The sequence below is a fragment of the Molossus molossus genome, unplaced genomic scaffold (genome assembly GCF_014108415.1).
Source record: "Molossus molossus isolate mMolMol1 unplaced genomic scaffold, mMolMol1.p scaffold_m16_p_9, whole genome shotgun sequence".
Taxonomy (NCBI): Eukaryota; Metazoa; Chordata; class Mammalia; order Chiroptera; family Molossidae; genus Molossus; species Molossus molossus.
In genome coordinates, this window is record NW_023425403.1 from 31456299 (window position 1) to 31479482 (window position 23184).

Below are 23184 nucleotides of genomic sequence, written 5' to 3' on the forward strand. Positions count from 1 at the left end.
ATGGTTGGAGTAATAGAAAGTGCATGCATCCTGGAGTTAGATTACTTAGCTTTAAATTCCAACCTTGCTGCCTGGCTGGTGTGGCTCAGTGGTTGAGCATTTACCCATGCAGGAGGTCGCTGGTTCGATTCCTGGTCCAAGCACATGCCCAGGTTGTGGGCGAAATCCCTAGTGGGGGGCATGCAGGAGGCAGCCATGTAGGAAAACCTTAATCTTTCTGTGTCTCAGCTTTTCCCTTCATGAAGATAGGATGATGGTTCTCCTATGTCATAGAGTTGATGTGAGGGTTAAATCACATAAATTAAGTAAATCACTTAGAACAGTGCCTGGCACGTCACAAATTGCTGAAGAGCATTAGTTATTATTTATTAATTTTATGTAGTTATAGTCAGGGCCAAAATATATATACAGTCAAAGTCAGCATGGAAAAACCCCAACCCTTGGAGATACCTCTGTTTTAATAAATAAATATTTCATAATAAAATATTTTTATAATAAAAATGTTTCTAAGTGTTCATAAATATTTGCAACTGCATGATGTAAACTGACCATTGATCTGATCATTTCTATAATGTTTTAAAGGGGCCAAAGTCTTGACAGATTCATCAAAGTGGCTCCTGAAACAGACAGAACTAACCAAAGGTGAGGTTCATTGAAGTCTATCTCTCCTCCCTCTTTTTTTTTCTATTCTACTGAAAAAAAAAAATGATAAAATTTATTGTCGCATCATGGAGACAGCCAGTGACGGGCCTCAAAATCAACTCTGTGTCAGCAATCTGATATTTAAGTCCTTGCTCAGGGCTCCCTGGATGTGAGCTTTAGTGGAGGAGAGAGAATTCTTTAAACTATCTCTTATTAGTATGGGATTTGCCTTCCATGCTTGGGATTTTCTCAAAATGAATTGCCCATGATATGAATCATCATCCCAAAACAATTTCCTAGAGCTAAGCAGTCTAAAGAAGGTTTTCATGTGAAGAAAACTTCTCCTTCCTTCATCTATTCCCTTCTCTTACTGTCTACCACTCAAAAACACTAGTTAGGTCATTTAAAAAATTATTCTTAGTTCATTGAAATAATAAGGAATACAAAAAACGACATTTGTCTTTTATAGAGAGAGAATTTTCTCTAAGACACATCATGTTCACTAAGCAAAAACATGACAAAAACCATGAAGCTATAAACATACATTATTATGATAGTTTGAACATGAGTTAAATGCAAAAGATACTAAGAGATATATCTTCTTTCTGATAGATTTCCTATCTTACTTTGCATATAGAAATGCTCTTTTTTTTCACACTATGTAGTTATCTAAAATTTCTTAGGTCAGATCAGGGGTCAGCAACTTTCGCTTAAAGGTCTTGACAGTACATATTTCAGGTTTGGGGGTCCAAAACAGTCTCTGTTTTAACTAGTCAACTGGCAGCCATAGATAATACATTATAAATGAATGGGTGTGGCTGTGTTCCAATAAAACTTTATTTACAAAACAAGACTGCAGGCTGGATTTAGTTTGAGGGTCATAGTTTGCTGACCCCTGGACAAGACAGTAGTTTATGTAGGTGGGAAAGATGAATTCTGAATGTAGTTGGGGCACCTTCCAAAGCACAACCTGCTACCCTCCCATCCCCACCCTTTGCATATATTTTCATTCACTTTATGGTTACCCCAAAATTTCATCACTCTTTTATCTGAATATTTAATGCTAAATTGTCCTTTGATTTTTTTCCCCCACCAAATAAGAATATAACATTATTGTCATCATCTGGGGGGTCAGATACTGAATCTAGAGACTATATAATACTTAACATTGCAGATTAAGATTCAGTGAAAGTTCGGTCTCCCTTGTTCCTCTTCCAAGAGGACTTAGTTTCTAAAGTTGAAGATGGCCTTAATCATAGGACTTTTCCTGTGTGGTATTTGAGCCTCTGTTTTCATACCCACATCCTACCATGTATTGCATTAGATCATGTGTCCATCTCTTCCAATCGATAATACATTTTTTAAGTTAAGACAACCCTTACTGCCTTGGCAGGTTTTGCTCAACAGTTGGAGCATCAGCCCATGGACCGAAGGGTTGAGGGTTTGATTCCAGCCAAGGGCATAAACCTGGGTTTGGTCCCCGGCCCTGGTTGGGGTCATGAGGGAGGCAACCAATCAATGTGTCTCTCCCACATCAATGTGTCCTCTCTCCCTCCCTCCCTTCCAGTCTCTCTAAAAATCAATGGGAAAATTTCCTCAGGTGAAGATTAATAATAACAACAACAACAACAAAAAGACAACACGTAATAGCTGCGCAATCTTGCACAAATGCCTTAATCTTCTTTAAGCCTCAGCTTCTTTACTTGTAAAGTGAGGATTGGAAGCATTACCTTCCTCAAAAGTTACTATAAAAATCAGTAAAGCACTCAGTGCTCAAGTACTTATTAGACATTATCTATTGGTATTTTTGTTACTGTTATTTTTTTCTTCATTTTTGGGTCTCTGTAGCGCTACTCATTGCTTAATTCAAAGAAGATAGCAAAGAAATCATCCTATTATGTTGAACCTTATGAAATTATTGATATTAAACCATTTTGACCCACCAAATGACAATTCCATATAGCTTAACATAGTGGAACTGCTAATTCTAAAAATTATTTAAGTGATGTAAGCCTTTCCAAACTTTGTTTCTCCTCGGGATGTATAACACTGTCCCCACAACAAAGTATATCGAATTAGGCTTCTTGTTTTTGGTATTAGGGTTTGTATGAAAGCCCAGCAGAATAATTGAAATGTCTCTTTAGAACGATGATTGCCTATTTGAATGTTTAGAATAAAAACAAGTTATATTTTCTAAAGTCTTACCAGTTCTGATTTAGCATTTCATGAAGTATGATTCTGAAGTGATTTGATTTATATCTTAAAGTAATCTCAATATTACATATTCATGTTATGTGTATTACCTATATACCTTAGAATCAGAAAATAACTCCTTTTTTTTTTTTGAGAAGAGGAAGGGAAATAAGGAATACAAGGAAATGATGAGCAATTTAGTATTTTTCTCTTGTCTGTTAAAACCTCCAAAAATATTCTAACTGCTAATTCTACTATAATAATATAATATGGATAATAAGGAGTGCATGAGTAATTTAAATTTGAAGTTGTCTTTAAAGAAACAAGAATAAAGTGAAAATGAATTTTCATATGTACAAAATTATGCAAGAAATGAATTGATAGCAGCAATCTGCTTTTTTCTAGGACTAAAAAGAGAATTTAAGTAATAATGAAGTTTTAAATTAACAACAATCAGCCCTAGCCAGATAGATCAGTTGGTCAGAGTGTCATCCTGATCCGCCAAGGCTGCTGGTTAGATCCCCAGTCAGGGCACATACTAAATGAGAACCAAACAATGAATGTGTAAATAAGTGGAACAACAAATTGATATTTCTCTAAAATCAATCAATAAAAGAAATTAAATTAGCAACAATTATTTAATTAAATACTAAGGTTGAGAAAGCATACAAATTATTGATTTTAGTTGATTTTACTGGCTAGTGAAACTTACAACATTGTTTTAGGAACCAAGACCTGAACGATCATATCAGAGTGGCCCCCTCAGCAAACAGCAGGTAAGCGTATTAAGATTATTCAAGAGAGGGAGTGGTGGGGGAGAGATAAACCACAGAACTTATATGCATGTGTGCATGAACAATGGACATGGACAACAAAGCTGGGGACAGGGCGGGGAGGGGGGAAGAGGGAGGCAGTGGGGGAAAAAGGAGAAACATCTGTAACAAAAATAAATCAATTAAAAAAAGATTATTAAAGACTCCTGAGAAAGTCTCCAATTTATGCCTAAAAATAAGATTAGTTATTTGACTAAGGAAATTTGAAAGGGGACATGATAAATAAAGAGAACAAATTGATTTGTTGATGTACAACAATGCTGTATAGATTTTTCTTTAATTATTGTTTTTATCTATTTCATTAGAATATTGTTTTAAATGATAATATTGAAGCTAATTGTGTATAATTACTACTTGAGAAATTTATTTTGACACAAAATAGCAAAATGAGTTTATTACTATAAATTTGTAGTTAATTAATATTAAGTTTATAAAACTAAATAAATTAAAAATTATTGGCTTTAGACTCCTTCACAAACCCAAGGATTAATTTTAAAATGACTCCTAAGAAAATTAGCTGCATAACATTCTTATACTTGATTAGAATATTTCTGTATTACATTGAATATGTTTCTGTCTTCCTGAGAAGTTAAGACCCATTATACAATGAAACAGAAGTTAAGCAAAGTAAGACAGAGCAACTCCAAACTACTTTTCAATCCTTCTGAAGATAATGTTGACGAAAGCACTGTGCAGATGTAAGGAGTCATTATGAAGAGAAAGAGAGGACGAGTGTTAGCAGGAAGGAGCATGGGGTTCACCCTCAGTAACGTCTTAGGTACCTGGCCCCTAGGAGTGCCTTGACTTCTCTGAAAGTCAGTTTACTTATTTATTAAGGGGGGATGGTAATATACATCTTATTAGGTTGTTTTGAGAATTTTGAAAATTCTAATTTGTAACTAATGTATACAAAGTAGAAACAATAAATTTATCACTTTCAGGATTTTATTGAATGATTCAAGCATCAAAAAAAAAAAAAAAAATACCAGTCATAAAATTTGCTGATTCCAAAATGAATTTGACCTTTTATTTTATTTTGTTTTAGCAGTGAACAAGGTCTTAATAAACTTATTCATCTAAGTCCCAAGGCTGTCAAAAACATGGCTGGGTAAGAGAAGGATTATTTTTCCTCTTTTTGTTTTGCTTTGTTTCTCCTTAACTAAGCACAATATGAATATAAATGACTTAAAATCATTCCATTTACAAATTAAATATAATTCTCTTAAAAACGTCACAATTTTATATGTCCCTGGAAATTTAGATTATCTATTGGTTAATAGCAAGAAAGAAAGGCAGCTGAAAAAAAAAATGTGGTGGTGGCTTTACTTTTTTCAGCCTTCAGTAAAGCAATTGAAGAGTGACTGTGGTAGGAACATAACTACTCTATGTGCTGTTTGTTTTGGAGAACTGATATCAATACCTTTGTCTCTCAAAGTGATTAAAAGTTATTAATAACAATTTTTTAAAATACCTAGGTTCTTCATTAGACTCATTACCAACAAATATCATTCACCTTTGTTTTTGAGGAGTATTTTCTGGTAGTTAGTGGAAATGTTATGAGGTTTACTGTTTCTTTGATGGTTTGTGCTACCAGAAAAGTTATAGACCTACCTTTTGATAATTCGTTGAGTAGTATCTGTAACATGATGAAATTCACTTTTTGTCTCTGGTTATATGAAAATTTTTATATAATTATACACTAGTATTATATATATATGTATATATATATATCTTAATGTTTTTATAATTTTTCTTCTTAACTTTAATTGGTACATATGAAAATTACAAACTTTTAGAGGTGAAATGAAGGAACCTCAGGGAACTCATGGCCCAGTTAGTCTGAACAATTTTGAAAACCTCTGTTAGAGTTGAACCTAATCAATTTACAGAAGAGGAATTTGAGATTCAGAAAGGCTACACGATTTGACCAGGGTCGCAGAGAAAACCAGTGGAAGAAGGATAGTTCTGTGGTCTGGTAGGCAGTGAGTAATTACTGAGCACCTACTGGGCTTGAAGCTTACAAGTAGGTACCATGAGTTGCACACTAGAAATAATTATAGGCCATGGAAGCCAAAAAGAGAATTCAGTAGACATACTGAATCCTATTAACAACAGGCAATTATCATAGATTAAAGCTAATTATGTACCAGGGGCACAGAGATGTCATTCCAAGACAATAATAGATTGTCAATTTAATATATTACATTTTGAAATACTCATGTACTGCTTGCTGGATATAGAATGCATTGTTAGTGCGTTGCATATCAAAAGAAAAAGAAGCATTGAATAGCTAAGTTAATAAACATGACAAGCAGTACATTTCAGATTCATAGATTCCTGGGAACAGAAGATGTTAGAGATGGGTAGAGCCTTAGTGACGATACAATCCAATACCCTCATTTTACAGATGAGAATACTAAGGCCAGGGGCAAAAATCTGTCTTCCGTGCGTTCTTCTAATTTCTTGCCTAACTCCCAGCCCAACTCCCATTCTTTAAACCATAGCACACAGACTTTGATCTTAAAATAAATGAAAGTTAGTTGAGAACGTCAGGGACCTACAGGAGTTTCCTATAGGATTGATTGTTGCTCTTACCATGGGACAGCCAGGATGTGTCTTTTCCTGCTTTATAGGGTCACTTGAATGATGACCTCATAGAGGACAATGGCACACATGTGTGAATCACTTCACAGCTTTTAAACTACATGGAAGTAATGATAGGTATTAATATTTTAATGTATCTCTTTACTACATCCTTAAAGTCAAATAAATGAAAGCAGTAACTTGAGTAGAAAAAAAAGTTAGACTTTTCCTGAATAACATTTAGATATAAGATTCCTGTGTTTGCAGGAACCCAGGACCTGAAAATAAGGTCTATAAATTTCTTGATTTCAACTCACTGAGATAAATTGCACAACGCTCTCGATCAAGGAAATTCAGAACTGTTGCTGAGATCCTTGTTTTATTACTGTGCATGTTTTAAGACTACGGGTAGAACATAATGTACGTTTATGGTTTTTAAGTTAGTGTTTCTCAAACTGTGGGTTACAACCCATTAAAGTGTTTTGTAATTATTTAATAAGTGCCAATCAACATTTCCCCCCAATTACATAAAATGGATTGAATTGAGTAGAAAATGAGAGTTCTTCTTATGTAGTGGGGGTATTATTTCATGAATTTTATATTTGTGTGTGTGTGTGTGTGTGTGTGTGTGTATGTCTGTATGTCTGTCTGTCTGAAAAAAGAGAGTATTGGGCTGTGATGTAAAATATATTTCTTAGTGGGCTTTATAAAATAGTTTAAATATCACTGTTCTAGGTAATTGAATCAAACTTTCTATGTTCAGTAGAACAGTTAAAATGGAAGTTCTCATGTTTGCGGTTAATTTCATATAATGAAAGGTTGTGGCTTTTCAACATAGTATCTCCTCTACAAAGTGTTATTCTTTGTATTTTCTCTTCTAACACATGACATTAACTTAATTTTAAAGATGTTGTCTTTCAGGCATAGTTTAGCTCTAAGACAGATTTTGCAATCATAAGATTTTTCTGCAATGGATAGTTTTCACATGTTAATCATGCTTTTAATAGTATTTGTAGATACCAATTGATTATCTTTGAGAATATTATTATTGAGGGTCATTCAAAACAGTGAAATTCAGTGAGGCGCTTTCTGTCTACCACAGAGATCTGAGAAAGATATGCAGAGATCAAACTGAGTGAATCTGTGAGCTGGGTGGGAAGCACACCCTATGGAAAGGGTGAGGGCTGGGACAGGCGAATGCAGGCCCCTCTCAGACCTTTTTGATGATTAGCCTCTAAGTGGCTCCCCTTCTCTTGCATCAGTGTTTTTTTTTAATCCTCACCCGAGGATATTTTTCCATTTTTTTGTACAGATAGAGTGGGAGGGAGAGAGAGGAAGGGAGAGAGAGAGAAACATCGATGTGAAGGGACACATCGAGTGGCTGCCACCCACACGACCAACCAGGGCCGGGGACAAACTGCAACCGAAGTACGTGCCCTTAGCGGGAACCGAACCGGGGTCTCTCCCGACCGCAGGCCGACGCTCTAACCGCTGAGCCAAACTGGCCAGGGCGCATCAGTGTTTTTAATGAGTAAAATCTATTTTATTTTTATATGATTATAAAGGGTTGTTGGAGAGAAGACGGTACAGGCAGGTTACTGTCCAAGATGATACTGGAAGCAAATGTTATCTGTCCTGTGACTTCTTGACATGCAGGCTGCTATATTTCTTTGAATACAAAAAAAAAAAAAAAAAGGGTTAGAAGAACAATTTGAAAAATCACAACTTTCTGGTCCTTAAAACAAGGCGTTATACCAAGGCAGTGAACGATAGCAAACCACATAGAAGCAAATGCTGTTCTGTGACAGGGAAAAGGAACTGGTAAGACTTCAAACAGGAATCAGACATTTTCAGAGGATGTCACTAATTTGGCCATGAGCAACTGAGTTTAATTTGGCTTTTCAGTCATCAGAGAGGGAAGAAAATTCAATTTTGATGGATTACTGGAACTCTTTTTGCCAAATCTTAAGTATAATCCCAGTTTTAGAGCTTACTATTTTTAAGATATATTTAGTTAATGAATAGGATTTTAAAAATAACAAGGACATTAGCATCAGCGTATATCTCATAAAGTTAAAGCATTTCAGAGTGAAAATTTTTGAATCACCGGATGTTTGCTGTGAATACCGTCAGTGTGCCCTGGAAGACACGCTCTGGCAATCGAGGGTGCGGAATCAGAGTGATTTTTTTTTTCTGATGCATCGTCCTTCATCCTCCCCTGGATTGATTAAAAAACTTATTTCAAGGCTGTTCTATGCCAAAACAATATGTCTCAAACTACACATAAGATAACAAATCCCTTCTTCCTATTTCCAACCAACTTAAACTCTGATCTCTAACCTAGCTGCTTTAATTTTTTTTTTCCACTAAAAGAAATCAAGATCTTGACAAGCTCATCAAAGTGAATCCTGAAACTGTCACCAACAACCGCAAGTAATAGAACTATATTATTTTTTGTGCTTCAGTCAAGAAGACTATTTTGTATTTTTAGTACTCTAAGCAGATTTATAACCTTAATTTCTTATCAAAAGAAACTTATCATTAATCGGCAATCTTTTTATTTTTCTATTTAAAGAAACCAGGATCTTGATAACCTCATCAGAGTGAATCCCTCCGCAATCAGAAGCAATCAGAGGTAATCACATAAAAGCAGTCATTTCATGTTTTCATGGGTCTGTTGCCACTGCGTGCAGTTGGTTTATAAAGTTGGTGTATTGAACTAGCACCACCAAAAAACCTATCACTAATCCGAACTTACTGTCTTCTCTTTTGAATAGCCAAGACTTGGGCGATCTTATTCAAGTGAAACCTTCAGCTCTCAGGAACACGGAGCGGTTAAGTGACTTTTCCTAACTATCTTGACATATTCTCAAGGTTCTGGGTTAGGTATTTTCTTTTCTTTTTTCTCTTCTCTTCTCTTCCCTTTTTTTTTTTTTTTTCCCTTCCTGAAGCCTGCGTTTTTCTTTAGTGTCAAATGGGGACCCACTTATAACACACGTGTCTCTTGTTCAGCAAGGAAACATATTGCATTCTCTGGAATCAACTGCTTGATTTTAGACTCAGTTCTGTACTTTGTATTTGCACTCAGATAACTTTGTGTTCCATGTCTTTGGGTAATAAGACAATATCAGAACTGAAATGAAAAATGAGTGAAATTAAATAAGGAGAAGTATTTTGGAGAAGCTTAACCAAACTATGGTTTACGTAGCTACCTACTGAGATAAGAAAGGATATTCAGGGTCTTCAAGGGTTCACAGAAAACTTCAGCCTTGGATTTCCATTTGAGTTCTGCAAATATCTTGTAATTCACCATCTGTATGTCGTATCATTCACCCAAAGGGCTTTGTTCATAGTTAATAGACATCCAAATCATTCTACTGACTTGAAATTTTATCATACAAAATATATAGATGAGACTCATAGTCTCAATATTCTAAGAAAGCAGATTAGCACAGAGAGAAGTGCTTAGAATCCACCAGGAGAAAGAGGACAGGGTCAAATCCTCATTGATCTAGATCTTACTAGTCTGTTTTCTCCATGAATGCTTTATTTCACATTTTCTGTCTGCATGTGTTTATCTGTTGTTGGGGCTTTTGAAGCAGGAAGGTACAAAAGCAGTTGCTACTTAGACAGTAGCATTTATTGAGCACCTGTGGTGTGATGGGCAATTTATATACATTTTATCCTCACAACAACCCCATGAGAAATATATTCATACACCTTATGTTATGAAAGAGGAAGTGATAGCTCACAGATATGAAATAACCTTCTCAAGAAAGAAAACACATCCCAGATCTAAACGCAGGTCCTTCTGACGTCACTACCTACAAGAAAAACAAAAGTTCTGTGGCTGAAACAGCTCATACTCTCCTTTTCTTTTAATTCTTCAGACTCCATATAGTCCCTTCCCTGCTAATTCCCCTCCTACCTCTGCAGCTAAAGGACTACAAACATTGATTCTAGAAAAGTATTGTTAAAATGAGAGGGAGGAGAGGAAGTATTTGTTTCAGAGTTTTCCCAACAGCTGAAATACCAGCAGACTTTTGCTGTTGCCCCTGCCACTGAGAACTGTATGGAAATATCTTTGTTAAGTAGAACCATGTCTTCACAGTGTACTGTGCTGCGGATTTTCTTTTCATTAGCAACAGTCTTAGGAGTGATTAGGTTTAATAACCACATGTGATTACTCTAGCAAACCGTTTCCTCGGGGGACCATTCCATAAAATGTTCTCTCTCCCTCCTTTCTCGCTCCCTCTCCCTCCTCGCGCACCTCCTTCTAACTTTGTTCTCCTTCCTTCTCTTCCGCTAGCAAATGTGCTGTGTCGATAGACAATGGTAACTTTCTCATAAGAGTTTTGCCTTTTATTAGAATAGGCTAATTTTATAAAAATCTTGTTTGCATCAGCAACTTCTAATAACATATCTATGAGCATAAGACATTCTCCTTACCCAGATAGAATTTCTATTCAACAAATTTAAAAACATTGGCCATCATGTTGTTTTCAGATGGAAGCTTGATCCACAAATGTAACCTAAGTGATATCTGATGGTTCTTTAGTATTTACACCTAATTTCATGATAATCATTTGGGATGTTCAAGAATTATCCCAGAACTGACAAGCAAGAAAGATTGAGCTGCCTATTTGAAAAAAAATGACTTCATTGGGTTGGTTCAACCACCTGTGTCTGTAATGTATCTATTCTGCCTGCTTGCCTTTAGTGGGTAAAGAGAGGGGCATTTTAAAATGCCTCCCAGTGGAAATAATAACCACAAGGCACCTTTACATCCAATTCACTGGGATGTGAACACTGATTATTTAATAATGTAACAGCAGTGCATCAGAGTTCTTTTTGTGTGACTTTGCTGACGTTTCCAACAGCTGTATATTTAACTCACAGTTGGGGGCGGAATACACTTCAGTCATCGATCAGAACATAAGCAGGTGTCTCTGAGCTCTTTCTAAGAACACAACAGCCTGAACAAATGCAGATGTGCACAGAATTTTCATCTATTCAGGCAGAAACTGTGTGGCTAAGAGATATTATGAACTAAGAGGCATTAAAGGGAGATATTGAATTATGTGTAGCCTATAAACTGTTTCCCCCAAATGAAGGTTGAAAAGCATCTAGTGACACTTAGGTCTTTACAGTTAGAAAAAGCATCCTTCAGCCCAGCAGGTGTGGCTCAGTGGTTGAGCATTGACCCATGCACCAAGAGGTCACCGGTTCATTTCCCGGTCAGGGCACATGCCCAGGTTATGGGCCAGATCCCCAGTGGGGGGCATGCAGGAGGTGGCCAATCGATGTTCTCTCTCATTGATGTTTCTATCTCTCTCTCTCCCTCTCCCTTCCTCTCTCTCTAAAATAATGAAGAAAAAAAGAAAAAGCATCCTTTCTCTGAGGTAGAAAAAAAAATACTCTGAACTGTGGGAAGTATTATATTCCCATCTTTTTAAGGGCATCCTATTTGCTGAGACATACCTCCAAGTTTTTCGTATTCCAACAAGATCCCCTTCCTATTGCATATGGCTCATATTTCTCCTCCAGACAAAAAGGTGGAGGGTCGGGGCAGAGGGTGACACTGACTCCATTGCTTCATTCCCCATAATCAATAGGTCCTTTGGATGCTTCTAATTATCTCAGGAACTGAGACACTTCATCATCCCCACGGCTTCTGCAGTCTAGATCACCGGCCAGTCTCCTAACTAGTTCCCCTGCTGCCCATCATACTTACTCCCTTTAGTCCATTTGCCACATAGTAGAGGGATCTTTCTAAAACACGAATCTGATCACATCATTCTTCTAATTAAATTCTTCTGTGGCTTCCCATTGCCATTGTCATTGGATAATGGCCGTACTCCTTAACCCGGTTTCCACAGCTCACCCATCCTGCCTCCACAGGCCTTTCACCACATCCCCTATAGTTCCATTCACACACCCTAACTTAGCTCACTCCTTACTGCTCTTTCATTTCTACTGTGTGGGTCGTTTCTCCCTACCCTTTAGGTCTCAGCTGAGGCATCTCTCTCTCTCTGGAAAGCACCCCCAATCCCCACCACCACATCTGCATTGGGTCCTTTGTTCTCAAGCTCTTGATCCTTTCTGTCCCATAGCATTTGTCTCTTAGAAGAAATGACTCTTTAATCATCTCTCTGCAACGAGAGGATTTTAAATGGTAAGACTGGGTCTGCCTTGTTCACTTCTTTATCTACAGTGCATCGTTCAATGCATGGCTTCTATTAGGTGCTTAGTACACATTCTGTGAATTCACAACTAAATCTCAAACTAATCAAGACCCTAGAATCACCCACCTAGATGAAGCCTATTGCTTTCCAGCTCTAACATTCTGAGCTCCATAATGAAGAAATCTGGTATCTTCTAAATGGTCTCCTTTAGCCAATGACTGTCTCCTGCTCATGGCATAATTCCAGTGAACTGTGGTGAACTAGAACCATTAACATTCTTGGTCACATCTTATATTTAAAATACCAAAATTTTCCAATTTCTTTGTGGAACTGTTAATTTCTCTAATATATAATCTTTAAAACTCCCTCATTGAAGATAATTATAAAAATATATAAAGCTGGGCCCATTTGGTGAGGTCATTTCAGTTGAAGAACTATACAGTTATCTCACTATATTCAATACTCTTTTCAGAGAGACAAATATTCCTTTGAACTAAAGTTAAAGCCTAAGATTTAGTGCTTGGCATAAAAGAAGCACCATGGTAAAATTTTTACATGAAGACTCTTAATTTTGCAAATGTGTTTGATACTCCACAAAAGCAATTTAAGTAAGCTGCAGAGAGAGAAACATATTGAGGCTTTTAATAAATACCTCCCACGTCATATGAGAGAGGAAGAGTAGTTGGGAGTGAGCGAATAGCTTTCTCTCACACAGTCTTGTCCTAGGAAAAGTTGTATAATAAGAGACGATAATTAAAGGGGGTCAAATGTACGGTGATGGATGGAGACTAGACTTTAGGTCGTGAGTACACAATGCAATATACAGGTGATGAATTATAGAATTTATACTTGAAACTTATATTATTGGTTACTAACCAATATCACCCCCAATAAATTTAATTTTAAAAAAAGAGACAATAAGCCTAGCAGGTGTAGCTTAGTGGATTGAGCATTGTCCCATGGACTGAGAGATCCTGGTTCGATTCCTGGCCAGGTCACATGCCAGGGTTTTGGGCTCCATCTCCAGTAGGGGGCATGCAGGAGGCAGCCAGTTGATGTTTATCTCTCACGTCCATGTTTCTATCTCCCTCTCCCTTCTTCTCTCTCTCTAAAAAAAAAAAAAAAAAAACAGTAAAAACATATTTTTAAAAAGAGAGAAACAATAATACCTAAGTCCCCCAAATCTCTACTTTTCCCCTTAGTCTGTTCTGTAAAGGAGTGTTATATTCTTTAACGGGACAGTGGAAAATAAAATTAACATAATGACAACATAGATAAAACTTATATACGAAATCTGTGCTATGACTCTACATAACAGACAACTCATATTTTCTCCCAAACATTTTGAAATTTACAGGAAGAGAAGCATTTTTAGTTGCTCTGGTTAACAAAATTTCCTTTTTGCATGTTTCACTGTATCCACACAGGAGTGATGATTTTTCTTTGAGTTAATTCCAGCTGCTCATAAACTATACAATTATAAGGTGCAACTGACACAAACAGCGTTTGGAATCATGCCTTTGCTAGACCCCGAAGCATTTGGCTGGGCTTCTATAAAAATCTTTTTTTCACACTTTGATTCACAGCTCCTCATTTTCTGCCACAGTGTAAAAGACATGATGCAATAGATGTGGTCTTAATTAAAGAATAAAATTTATTTTTATAGCCTTCAGCTTGGGAAATTTATGGGCTATCTGAACTTTTAAAAAAATGTTTTATTGATTTTTTTTTTTTTTAGAAAAAGGAAGGGAGAGAGAGAGAGAAAGATAGGAAGATCCATGAGAGAAGCATCAACATCGATTGGCCGCCTCCTGCAGCCTCCCCCCCACCCCCCCCCCCCCACCCCGGGGATCAAGCCCACAACCCAGGCATGTGCCCTGACTGGGAATTGAACCAGTGACCTCTTGGTGCGTGGGTCAATGCTCAATCACTGAGCCAAACCAGCTGGGCATGAACTTTTATTGGCTCTTCAATTCTAGCTGGTGATATCAATCAGGTTGAAAAATCAAAGCAAATATACATTTTGTACTTTACACATTCTAGAACTTTTTATTTTGCTTTAAATTTTAGAATAGACTGTTCAGGATTAAATCTTGTAATTTACCCTACCAAATTGACATGTGGCACTCTTTAATGAAAACACCACTAATACTGTGGTTTATTTGATGATTCACTCTTAGACACTTTGGGAGTGTGCTTCTTTGAAGACATGCATAGGTTCCAATTTTGAATGATATACCTATAGTTATTGCATTTGTAAGATTCTAGTTTCTTCTCTTTCCTCAGGTTCAAATCTCATGTGCTGTCACAATAGCTAATGTCAATAAGACTTGGGAGGTGGGGTGGGGGTGTTGGTAAAGGTGTAGGAAGGGGTAGGGAAGTGGCGCTGCAGGGTGGGAGTTGGAGGACAAGGTATAGACAGGCCAAAGATGCAGTGTCTGCTGCAGCCAGGAGTGAAAAATGCCAGAGAAAGTGAGGATGTCCACCACCAGGCTGAGAAACCAAACCTAATCGTGTTGTGAGGACAGCAGCAGACCTGTCTTAGTTTGCTAAGGCTGCTGTAACCAGAGCCACAGACTAGCTTAAAACAGAATTTTATTTTCTCACAGTTCTGGAGGCTGGAAGTCCAAGATCAAGATGTCGGTAGGGCTGGTTCTTTCTGAAGGCCACGAGGGAAGGGTTGACTCTAGGCCTCTCTCCCTGGCTTGTAGAGGGCTGTCTTCACCCTGTGCCTTCACGTTGTCTTCCACCTGTGTGTGTCTGAGTCTAAATGTCCTTCCTCTACTTACAGGAATACAAGTCACATTGGATTAGGGCCCATCCTAATACCTCATTTGAACTTGATTATCTCCTTAAAGACCTTTTCTCCAAATAAAGTTACATTCTGACATAATGTCATTAGGACTTAAGCGTATGAATATGATGATGGTGGTGGAAGGGCACAGTTCAACTTAGGACAACATCCCCAAATAAGGGAGCTGTGTGAAAAAGGAAAGGAGGTGAAATGTCCATCACCGGCTCTACTGATCTTTTCTATATGGCTGTGGTACACGCTATGTACCTAGATGTGGGCACAGCTGACTGCTTAAAGGTTCAGGGTCTAATGTCTGCCCTTTAGGGTTTCTTTAATCTCTTTTCCAGAGCTAGGTAAGGTAATAGTAAATTTCCCCTAGAGAAGGAGAAAAAGAGAATTTAAATTAATTTAGTTTAATTTCCACCACTATTTTTTGATCGGCTATTATGTGCAAGGTGATGTAAGGTCATGGTCATGTGTCTCTACTCTCTACTCTCTACTCTCAAACTGTAAAGAAAAAAATCATACTCACTTCATCCAAAGTTAGCAGAGAATTGCTTCCTGGGACGAAATTATAATTTCTGAAGATTCACTTTTCCTGATGATCTCTCACTACTTACCATGACCTGCTATCCCTTTGGCGTTCCAAGGAACCTGGATTATGGAAAACCATGACACTCCACTTTTTATTCCATTATCCCCAAGTATTTAGTTAAGTGTTATTTTTAGATGTTAAGGGAGGAATCGCTTAACGCCTAGGCTATTAAGATAGTACAGTGGCCCTGGAGGCCAATAAGGTGGCTTTAATTGGTTGTGAGGGACCATCAGGTGTTAGGCAAATAAATGCAAAGCCTTCTGTCTCCATTTCTGAATTTGGAGGATGTGATCTAGGAGGTTTCCTTACATGGTTCTAGCAGTTAGGTTGAGGAAGTCATTTTTGAATTTTATATATTCAGGTTACAAAATCAAATGATATTGATACTTCTGAGAGATTTCTGTTGAAATCCTGTACATTTTACATATATTAATAGGCATATTTCCCACTAAAAATGTGAGCTAGTATATGAAATATGAGGTGTAAGAGTAGCTAAGAAATGCTGATTAACTTGCAGATTTATCAGATGTTGATGGCTTGGATGTTATAAAAAAGAACATTAAATTTTATTCCACATATAAGATAACTTTTAAAATATATTTCATCCTTATCAATATTAATTTTGTGAATGAGAGTACTTATACTGATCCAATATAAAATAACCTTATTTAAATCTACTATTCAGGATCAGAAGGGAGATTTACAAAAACTGAAATTAATTCTAAAGATGGGAAAAGTTGGGGTAGAAAGAAAAATGAAACAGTGCTCCCTTGAAATTTTGGAAATCAATAGCACCTATTGCTGGGTCACTACACTTCTATTACCTATCATTTATTTATACTTATTCAGTTCACGTGCAATTGTAGTCATTGTGCCCACAAATTGTATTTACACTAATTCATTTATTCTTGCTGCAACCTAGTAAAAGTAGGTATTATCCTAGTTTACAAACAGAAGCTTAGAACGGTTGTCAGACTTGCCCGAGGAAAGTAGAGGAATTGTTGGCCTTACTCTGATGCTTAAGCCCTGCTATTAACCAACAAGGGCTGTGACAAAGGCTTTCCAAATTCATTAAAAAAAAAAAAAATCAAGAACTACCAGTGTTATAGCAAAGATATACTGTAAATAGCTAATATATAAGTAACATACCAAAGGATGTTTATTGTAGCTTATGAAAGTATGCCATATCATAATTGTAACCCAAGATTTAAGAGTCTAATTGTCCCATTTATTTTGCACATTATGAATTCTTGATTCAAATTATGGGTTGATTTTTCATATTTCTGTAATCCAAAAAGCTGGAATGAAGTCTCTAATTAAATATCCAAGAATTGATTTCAGATGGACAGATGCCTCACCCCAAATCTTGACTCTTTTTCAAATTAGCTAATTGACCTTGGAAAATTCACTTAGCCTTCCTGAGCCCCAGATGCTGTCCTGCAGGATTTTGTGCGTTCTAAGTGACTTAATCCATGTGGAAATACACAATTAGTGCTTCGTGACACAAAGTAGTGCTCATTGCATGTTAGCTGAATGTGAACATCAATCAGTCGTTTCTTTTCAGGCCAGACTCCTCAAACCTTCCAAAAATTAGTTCTTTGTGTCTCAATATCACACTCTCGTGTTTGAGTTGTAGAGATCACCAGCTCAATGTTAGATTTTCAATGTCCCATATCTTTTTACCACGACTATGTCTAAAATTATGTACTGATTTTTAAAGTTTTTATTCTGTTTTTTTATTCCCTAAAATTATATTGTAACTAAAAATACATATGTAAATTTTTTTTTTCTATAGAGATCGGGACCTGGACAATTTTATTGAAGTAAATTCTACTGTGTCAAAAAATAAGAATGGAAGGTAAGGCTTATTATAATTTACTTTTCTTTCATGATTCTATATAAACCTGCACAAATTATGTAAACTTGGAATGTTTTCCAAAGAACTGAACGATAGTATGGTATTTAAATAAAAAACCACCTGAACACTAAAGAATAATGTACAGGGTGATTAATAAACTGATATAGAAAAAAATGGTCAAAATTCAAATTCTGTTAAAATTTCTGATTAAAGGCCTGTTGTTTTATTGCTTAGTTAAAAGGCATCATGAAAATTCAAATTTCTGCACTTGGTCTGTGAAGACTTATTTTTACTTACTGTTGCTTGGTAGGTTTTCAGTGGTGCAGAAAGCGCCCTGAGAATATCTTCCTTGGATACCTAGTGCCAAAAGAATATACAAATTCATCACAGCCACAAAACAGGACCTAATTTTGAATTTTCTTTACGCCACACAGTATAATGGCTTTAAAACTATTGTACCTCGGTTGCTTTTACAGGAAGGTTTGGGTAGAAACTGTACTTCGTGGTTGTTACAGACTGTTGAAATTAAATTAGGAAAGAATAAAGAAACGATTGTATGTTTAGCAATTCTTTCTCCCACATATCTAGGTGGGGGGGGTACCCTAAAAACAATAGAGTCTTATTTTGTATCTTCCTAAGGTTCAGTTGGTTTTTTTTGTTTAAAAATTTTTTTTTTCTTTTAATCCTCACCCAAGGACATTTACTTTTTGTTCAGATAGAGTGGGAAGGAGACAGAGGAAGAGAGAGAGAGAGAGAGAAACATCAACTTGAAAGGGACACATCCAGTGGCTGCCACCCGCACGACCAACCAGGGCCGGGGACAAACTGCAACCCAGGTACGTGCCCGTAGCGGGAACCAAACCTGGGTCTCTCTGGACCGCAGGCCGACGCTCCAACCGCTGAACCAAACCGGCCAGGGCTAAAAAAAATTTTTTTAATATGAAGAAATGATATTGTTGATATTTTGGCAGAGAATAGGAACCCAGGAAAAGAGCTGGGTTACTACACCCCCTCCCCAATGTGTATAAAAGTTTCTTGAATCTAATAGATAGTTTCTTTCTGTTCCCTTAATTCTCCAAATCATCTGCCTTCCTTTATTTGTGGTACTAAGCAAGCCTCTGATGAAATGAGAGCATCAATTTTCAATAGGATCTGTTTATCTTGGAGAAACATTCACTATTTTGGAAACAGGGTAGGGCTTACAATGAACCAATCTCATTAAAATATTATTTGGAAATGACTATGGTAAAAAAACAAACAAGTATATGATTAAGTAAAATTTAGGAACTTCCCTCCCATTTACTAATATTTGAGAGGTGGGTTTGCTCATGGATCAGGGTTTTATTGGAAGGACTAATTCCTTCAAAATTCAAGAGCAGCCATGGTAGCATGGCTAGGCTGCACAGAGGCCTGAGCTGGGAAGGGAGGACATTCCATTAGGAAACCCTGGACATTCACCCTAGTTTTTGTCATTAATATAGCTTAGCTACTTCCTGAATGCTGGCTTCTGCTTATTTTTCTCCTGCTCTTTTCTCTACTTATTGGCTTCCTTATGCTTTACTATTTTTTTTTTTTTATCCTCACCCGAGGACATTTTTCCATTTTTTATTCAGATAGAGTGGGAGGGAGAGAGAGGAAGAGAGAGAGAGAGAGAAACATCTACGTGAAAGGGACACATCGAGTGGCTGCCACCTGCACGATGAACCAGGGCCGGGGACAAACTGCAACCGAGGTACATGCCCTTAGCGGGAACCGAACCTGGGTCTTTCTGGACCACAGGTGGATGCTCTAACTGCTGAGCCAAACTGGCCAGGGCCTTATGCTTTACTCTTGATCTGTTTGATAACCATGAGCTCTTGCTGCCTCCCAGTTCCTGCTTCCTCACATCTCCAGATTACTCTAGCTTTCCATGGTGCGTCTGGTGCCCTTTAGCAATGCAGTGTGGGTTTGGCCATCTGCAGAGGAGACATGGAAATGGAAAACACCAGGGTGGACTCAAAGGTGCGCATCCTCTCCTTTCCCTGTCTGCGTTTTCGTCTGCGCCTCCTGCTGGACATAATCCAACAATCACATCCACATTCACAAACGCACCCACTCGCTCCCCAGTGGGAGGGTGATCATCACATTCAGTTACCATGTCCAGAGGTTTTAACTACCACTACTGCAATGGATCCTGAGTTCTGCTTGCAGGTGGTATTCATTTCCTTTAGTTCTGTCACGATCATGTACAGGTATGATTTCTTGTGGTTCTGCTATTTACAAATTAAATGGTAAATGCAACCACTGTCCAAGCACTGACAGAACAACTATAATAAAATCTTTCATTTGAAAGAGTGAGAAAAGAAGAAATCTTTGGCCTCAATTTTTATACCTGTGTATTCTAGCTATAGCAAGTTTGATTGACTCTCAAAATGAATAAATAGCAGAAAAACATTGAGGATCAGAGAGTAAGAGAAACAATCAGGTTAGTAAATTAGAGCAGCAGAATGGACCCAAATGTTCTGGCCTTAAATCTTCCTCTTCTTTTCCACAATAGTTCTTTTTATATATTAAACATATTTAAGTTTTATAAGAGTTCAAGACCTTGACAGTTTTATAGAAGTAAGCCCTAACACATATGATACAAATGGTAAACTTTTAATAAGCTTTATTCTTCATGCAAATGAGACTTATAAAGTTTGCAGTGATATGGATGTTTATTAGTTGAAATTGATCTTGCTGTTTAATCTCAGGCTGTTAAGGTTAAAGTAATAAAACAATGGAAATCTAAATAAGAGTCCTGGGCCCATCCACTACTACAATCAGTTTCAGAACATTTTCATAGCCTTGAAAAGAAATCCCATACTCATTAACAGTCACACATCATTTTCCTCCAACCCCTCAGCCCTGGCAGCTGCTGACCTACTTTCTGTCTTCATGAATTGCCCTATTCTGCATTTTTCATATGTATGGGATCATACAATAAGTGCTCCTTTGTGACTGGCTTCTTTTACTTAACATAATGTTTTTAAGATTCACCCATATTGTAGCATGTATCAGCATTTTATTTCTTTTTATTGTCAAATAATATTCCACTGTATGGATATACAGCATTTTGTTCATGTATTCATAAGTTTATGGGCATTTGGGTAATTTCCAATATTGGATTATAATTCACTATTGTGAACAATACTGCTATAAACATTTGTATGGGGTATACTTCCATTTCTTTTGTGTATATACTACCTAGGAGGGGAATTGCTGTATATAGTAACTCTTTATCTAACAACTCCAGAAACTGACAGACTAGCAAATCAGCTGTATCATCTGATGTTCTCATTAGAAGGGGGTGAGAGCCACAGACAGGTACATTTTCAAGCTGAGTTTCCACTGTGGGAAACATTTTCTCAAGTGAAATCCATTTGGATTCTGTAATATCTAACCTAATGTTAGGGTTTATATTTTATAGCGTTGTTATTTAATTAAGAAACAACACTATGACCATTAATTAGAACTTACAATTCTGCAATTGGTTTCATTGAAGGATAACTTAACAATAAAGCTACCAAGGGACAAACATTGTGATTCATGAATTCTCTTTTATGAATATTATTCAAGGCATTTGAGAGGAATGCTTTTTTTTTTTTGATCCTCAGCTGAAGATATTTTTCTATTTAACTTCAGATGGGGGGGGGCATCAATGTGAGAGAGACACATTGACTTGTTGCCTCCTACATGACCCCAACTAGGGGCTGGGTCGAACCACAACCGAAGTACATGCCCTTGACTGGAATTGAACCCGTGACTCATTGGTCTGCAGTCCAACACTCCAACCACTGAGCTAAACCAGCCAGGGCAGAAGAATACTTTTGTAGCGAGTCCTCTGTTAACACTGGTTCCCAGACTTTAGTGTACATCGCCATCTCTGCTGGTCTGGGGACCACACCTTAAGAGCCTGTGCTCATTTGAGTAAGGTGTTGGACTGCCCAACCTCTAAGGCAGTGATTCTCAACTTTGGCTTGCATGTCAGACTCCCTGGAGAGATGATAAGAATCCCAATGCCCAAGCTGCACCTAAAATTAATTAAATCAGAATATCTGGATGTGGGACCCAGTAGCATTTTAAAAAGCACTACAGGTTATTTCATTGGTTGTCAAAGTATTATCTAACTATTATTATGGCTCTGAATAATAAAAATATTAGTGTCATCACTGATTGCATCAAGATAGAATTGCCTTTGGAAAATCTTTCACCATTCCATAAGAAAAAGACTTGGAAACTATCACAGACCTTGGGGGACCAAGGACACCTGATGATTATGTGGAAGCGGTTTCTTGATTTTGCATTCTGGAAGTGAGAAAGCACATCGATGGGAAACTGGATGAAATACAAATAATCTCTGTTGTTAATTAAGTGCATTGCAGCAATGTTAACTGCTCCGTTTTGGCAAATGTGCCATGGCTGTGTAAGATAGCACTAGGAGAAGCAGGGCGAAGGGTATACGAGGATTCTTTGTACTATCAGTGCAGTTTTTCTATGCACTTAAAATTATTCCAAAACAAGAGATCCATTTTTTAAAATCTATCATCCTCCAAATCTGCTTTAGGAGCAAAATCTATCAGAGTTTATTGTTCTGCATTCCAAATTTATGAGTTGACAATTGGTTTTTACTCACAATTAGAAAAATTATATCTTCCATGAAGGCATTGTCATTAATCTTTTTATAAACCCAACTAGGAAATGCTACCTTTATTAGTCTGTTTAGGCTGCCATACAAAAGACTGCAGGCTGAGTGGCTTAAACAACAGAAGTTTATTTTCTCCCGGTTCTGGAAACTGAAGTCCAAGATCAAGGTCCTTCCAGGCTTGGGTTCTGGTGAAGCCTCACTTCTTGGCATGTAGATGACCACCTTCTCATTGTGTCCTGAGATAGCCTTTCCTCTGTATATGCACAACACAGAGAGATCTCTGAGGTCTCTTCCTCTTCTCATAAGGACACCAGTCCTATGGGTTTAAGGCTCCATCCACCCTTATGACCTCACTTTTAACCTTTATTCTCTCCTTTTAGGCCCTGTCTCCCAATCACAATGGGATCAGGGCTTCCACATATGAATTTTGGGGAACACATTTTAGTCCATAACATTATTTGCAAATTATTTCCCTCTTCTATTTTCAGTTTTTACAAACTGATGATATTTGATTTTACATTGCTAAGGACCATGCAAACACATTTCGAATTCACTGACAACCTTTGTCATTTGAAGCTATTTGTTAAAATTGGGTTTTGTATTATATAAACAATTCCTAGCGAGGTTTATTATTCCTGGAATGACATTTTAATAATCACATTAGAAAACCTTCTAATAATATTAAGTCTACTTTCTCATTACTTAATATCATCTTAACTCAGCTATATGCTTTGTGAAGCATCTATCTTAAAACCAGATGATTTTCCATAAGCCAGAGATGATAATATGTGAACAAATGTTTTCCTCTCCTTTAAGAGCTTTTTGAAAATGGAAG

General features: G+C 37.1%; 1 protein-coding gene across 1 annotated transcript in view; it reads left to right on the forward strand.

Moving 5' to 3' along the window:
• Positions 1 to 23184, forward strand: part of SCEL (sciellin) — a 114158-nt gene that overhangs the window by 79033 nt on the left and 11941 nt on the right. The window contains exons 21-27 of the mRNA XM_036249981.1: positions 583 to 642; positions 3561 to 3611; positions 4714 to 4776; positions 8625 to 8684; positions 8827 to 8886; positions 9029 to 9085; positions 17621 to 17683. Coding sequence (XP_036105874.1) covers positions 583 to 642; positions 3561 to 3611; positions 4714 to 4776; positions 8625 to 8684; positions 8827 to 8886; positions 9029 to 9085; positions 17621 to 17683 — 414 coding nt within the window. The remainder of the gene's footprint in view (positions 1 to 582; positions 643 to 3560; positions 3612 to 4713; positions 4777 to 8624; positions 8685 to 8826; positions 8887 to 9028; positions 9086 to 17620; positions 17684 to 23184) is intronic.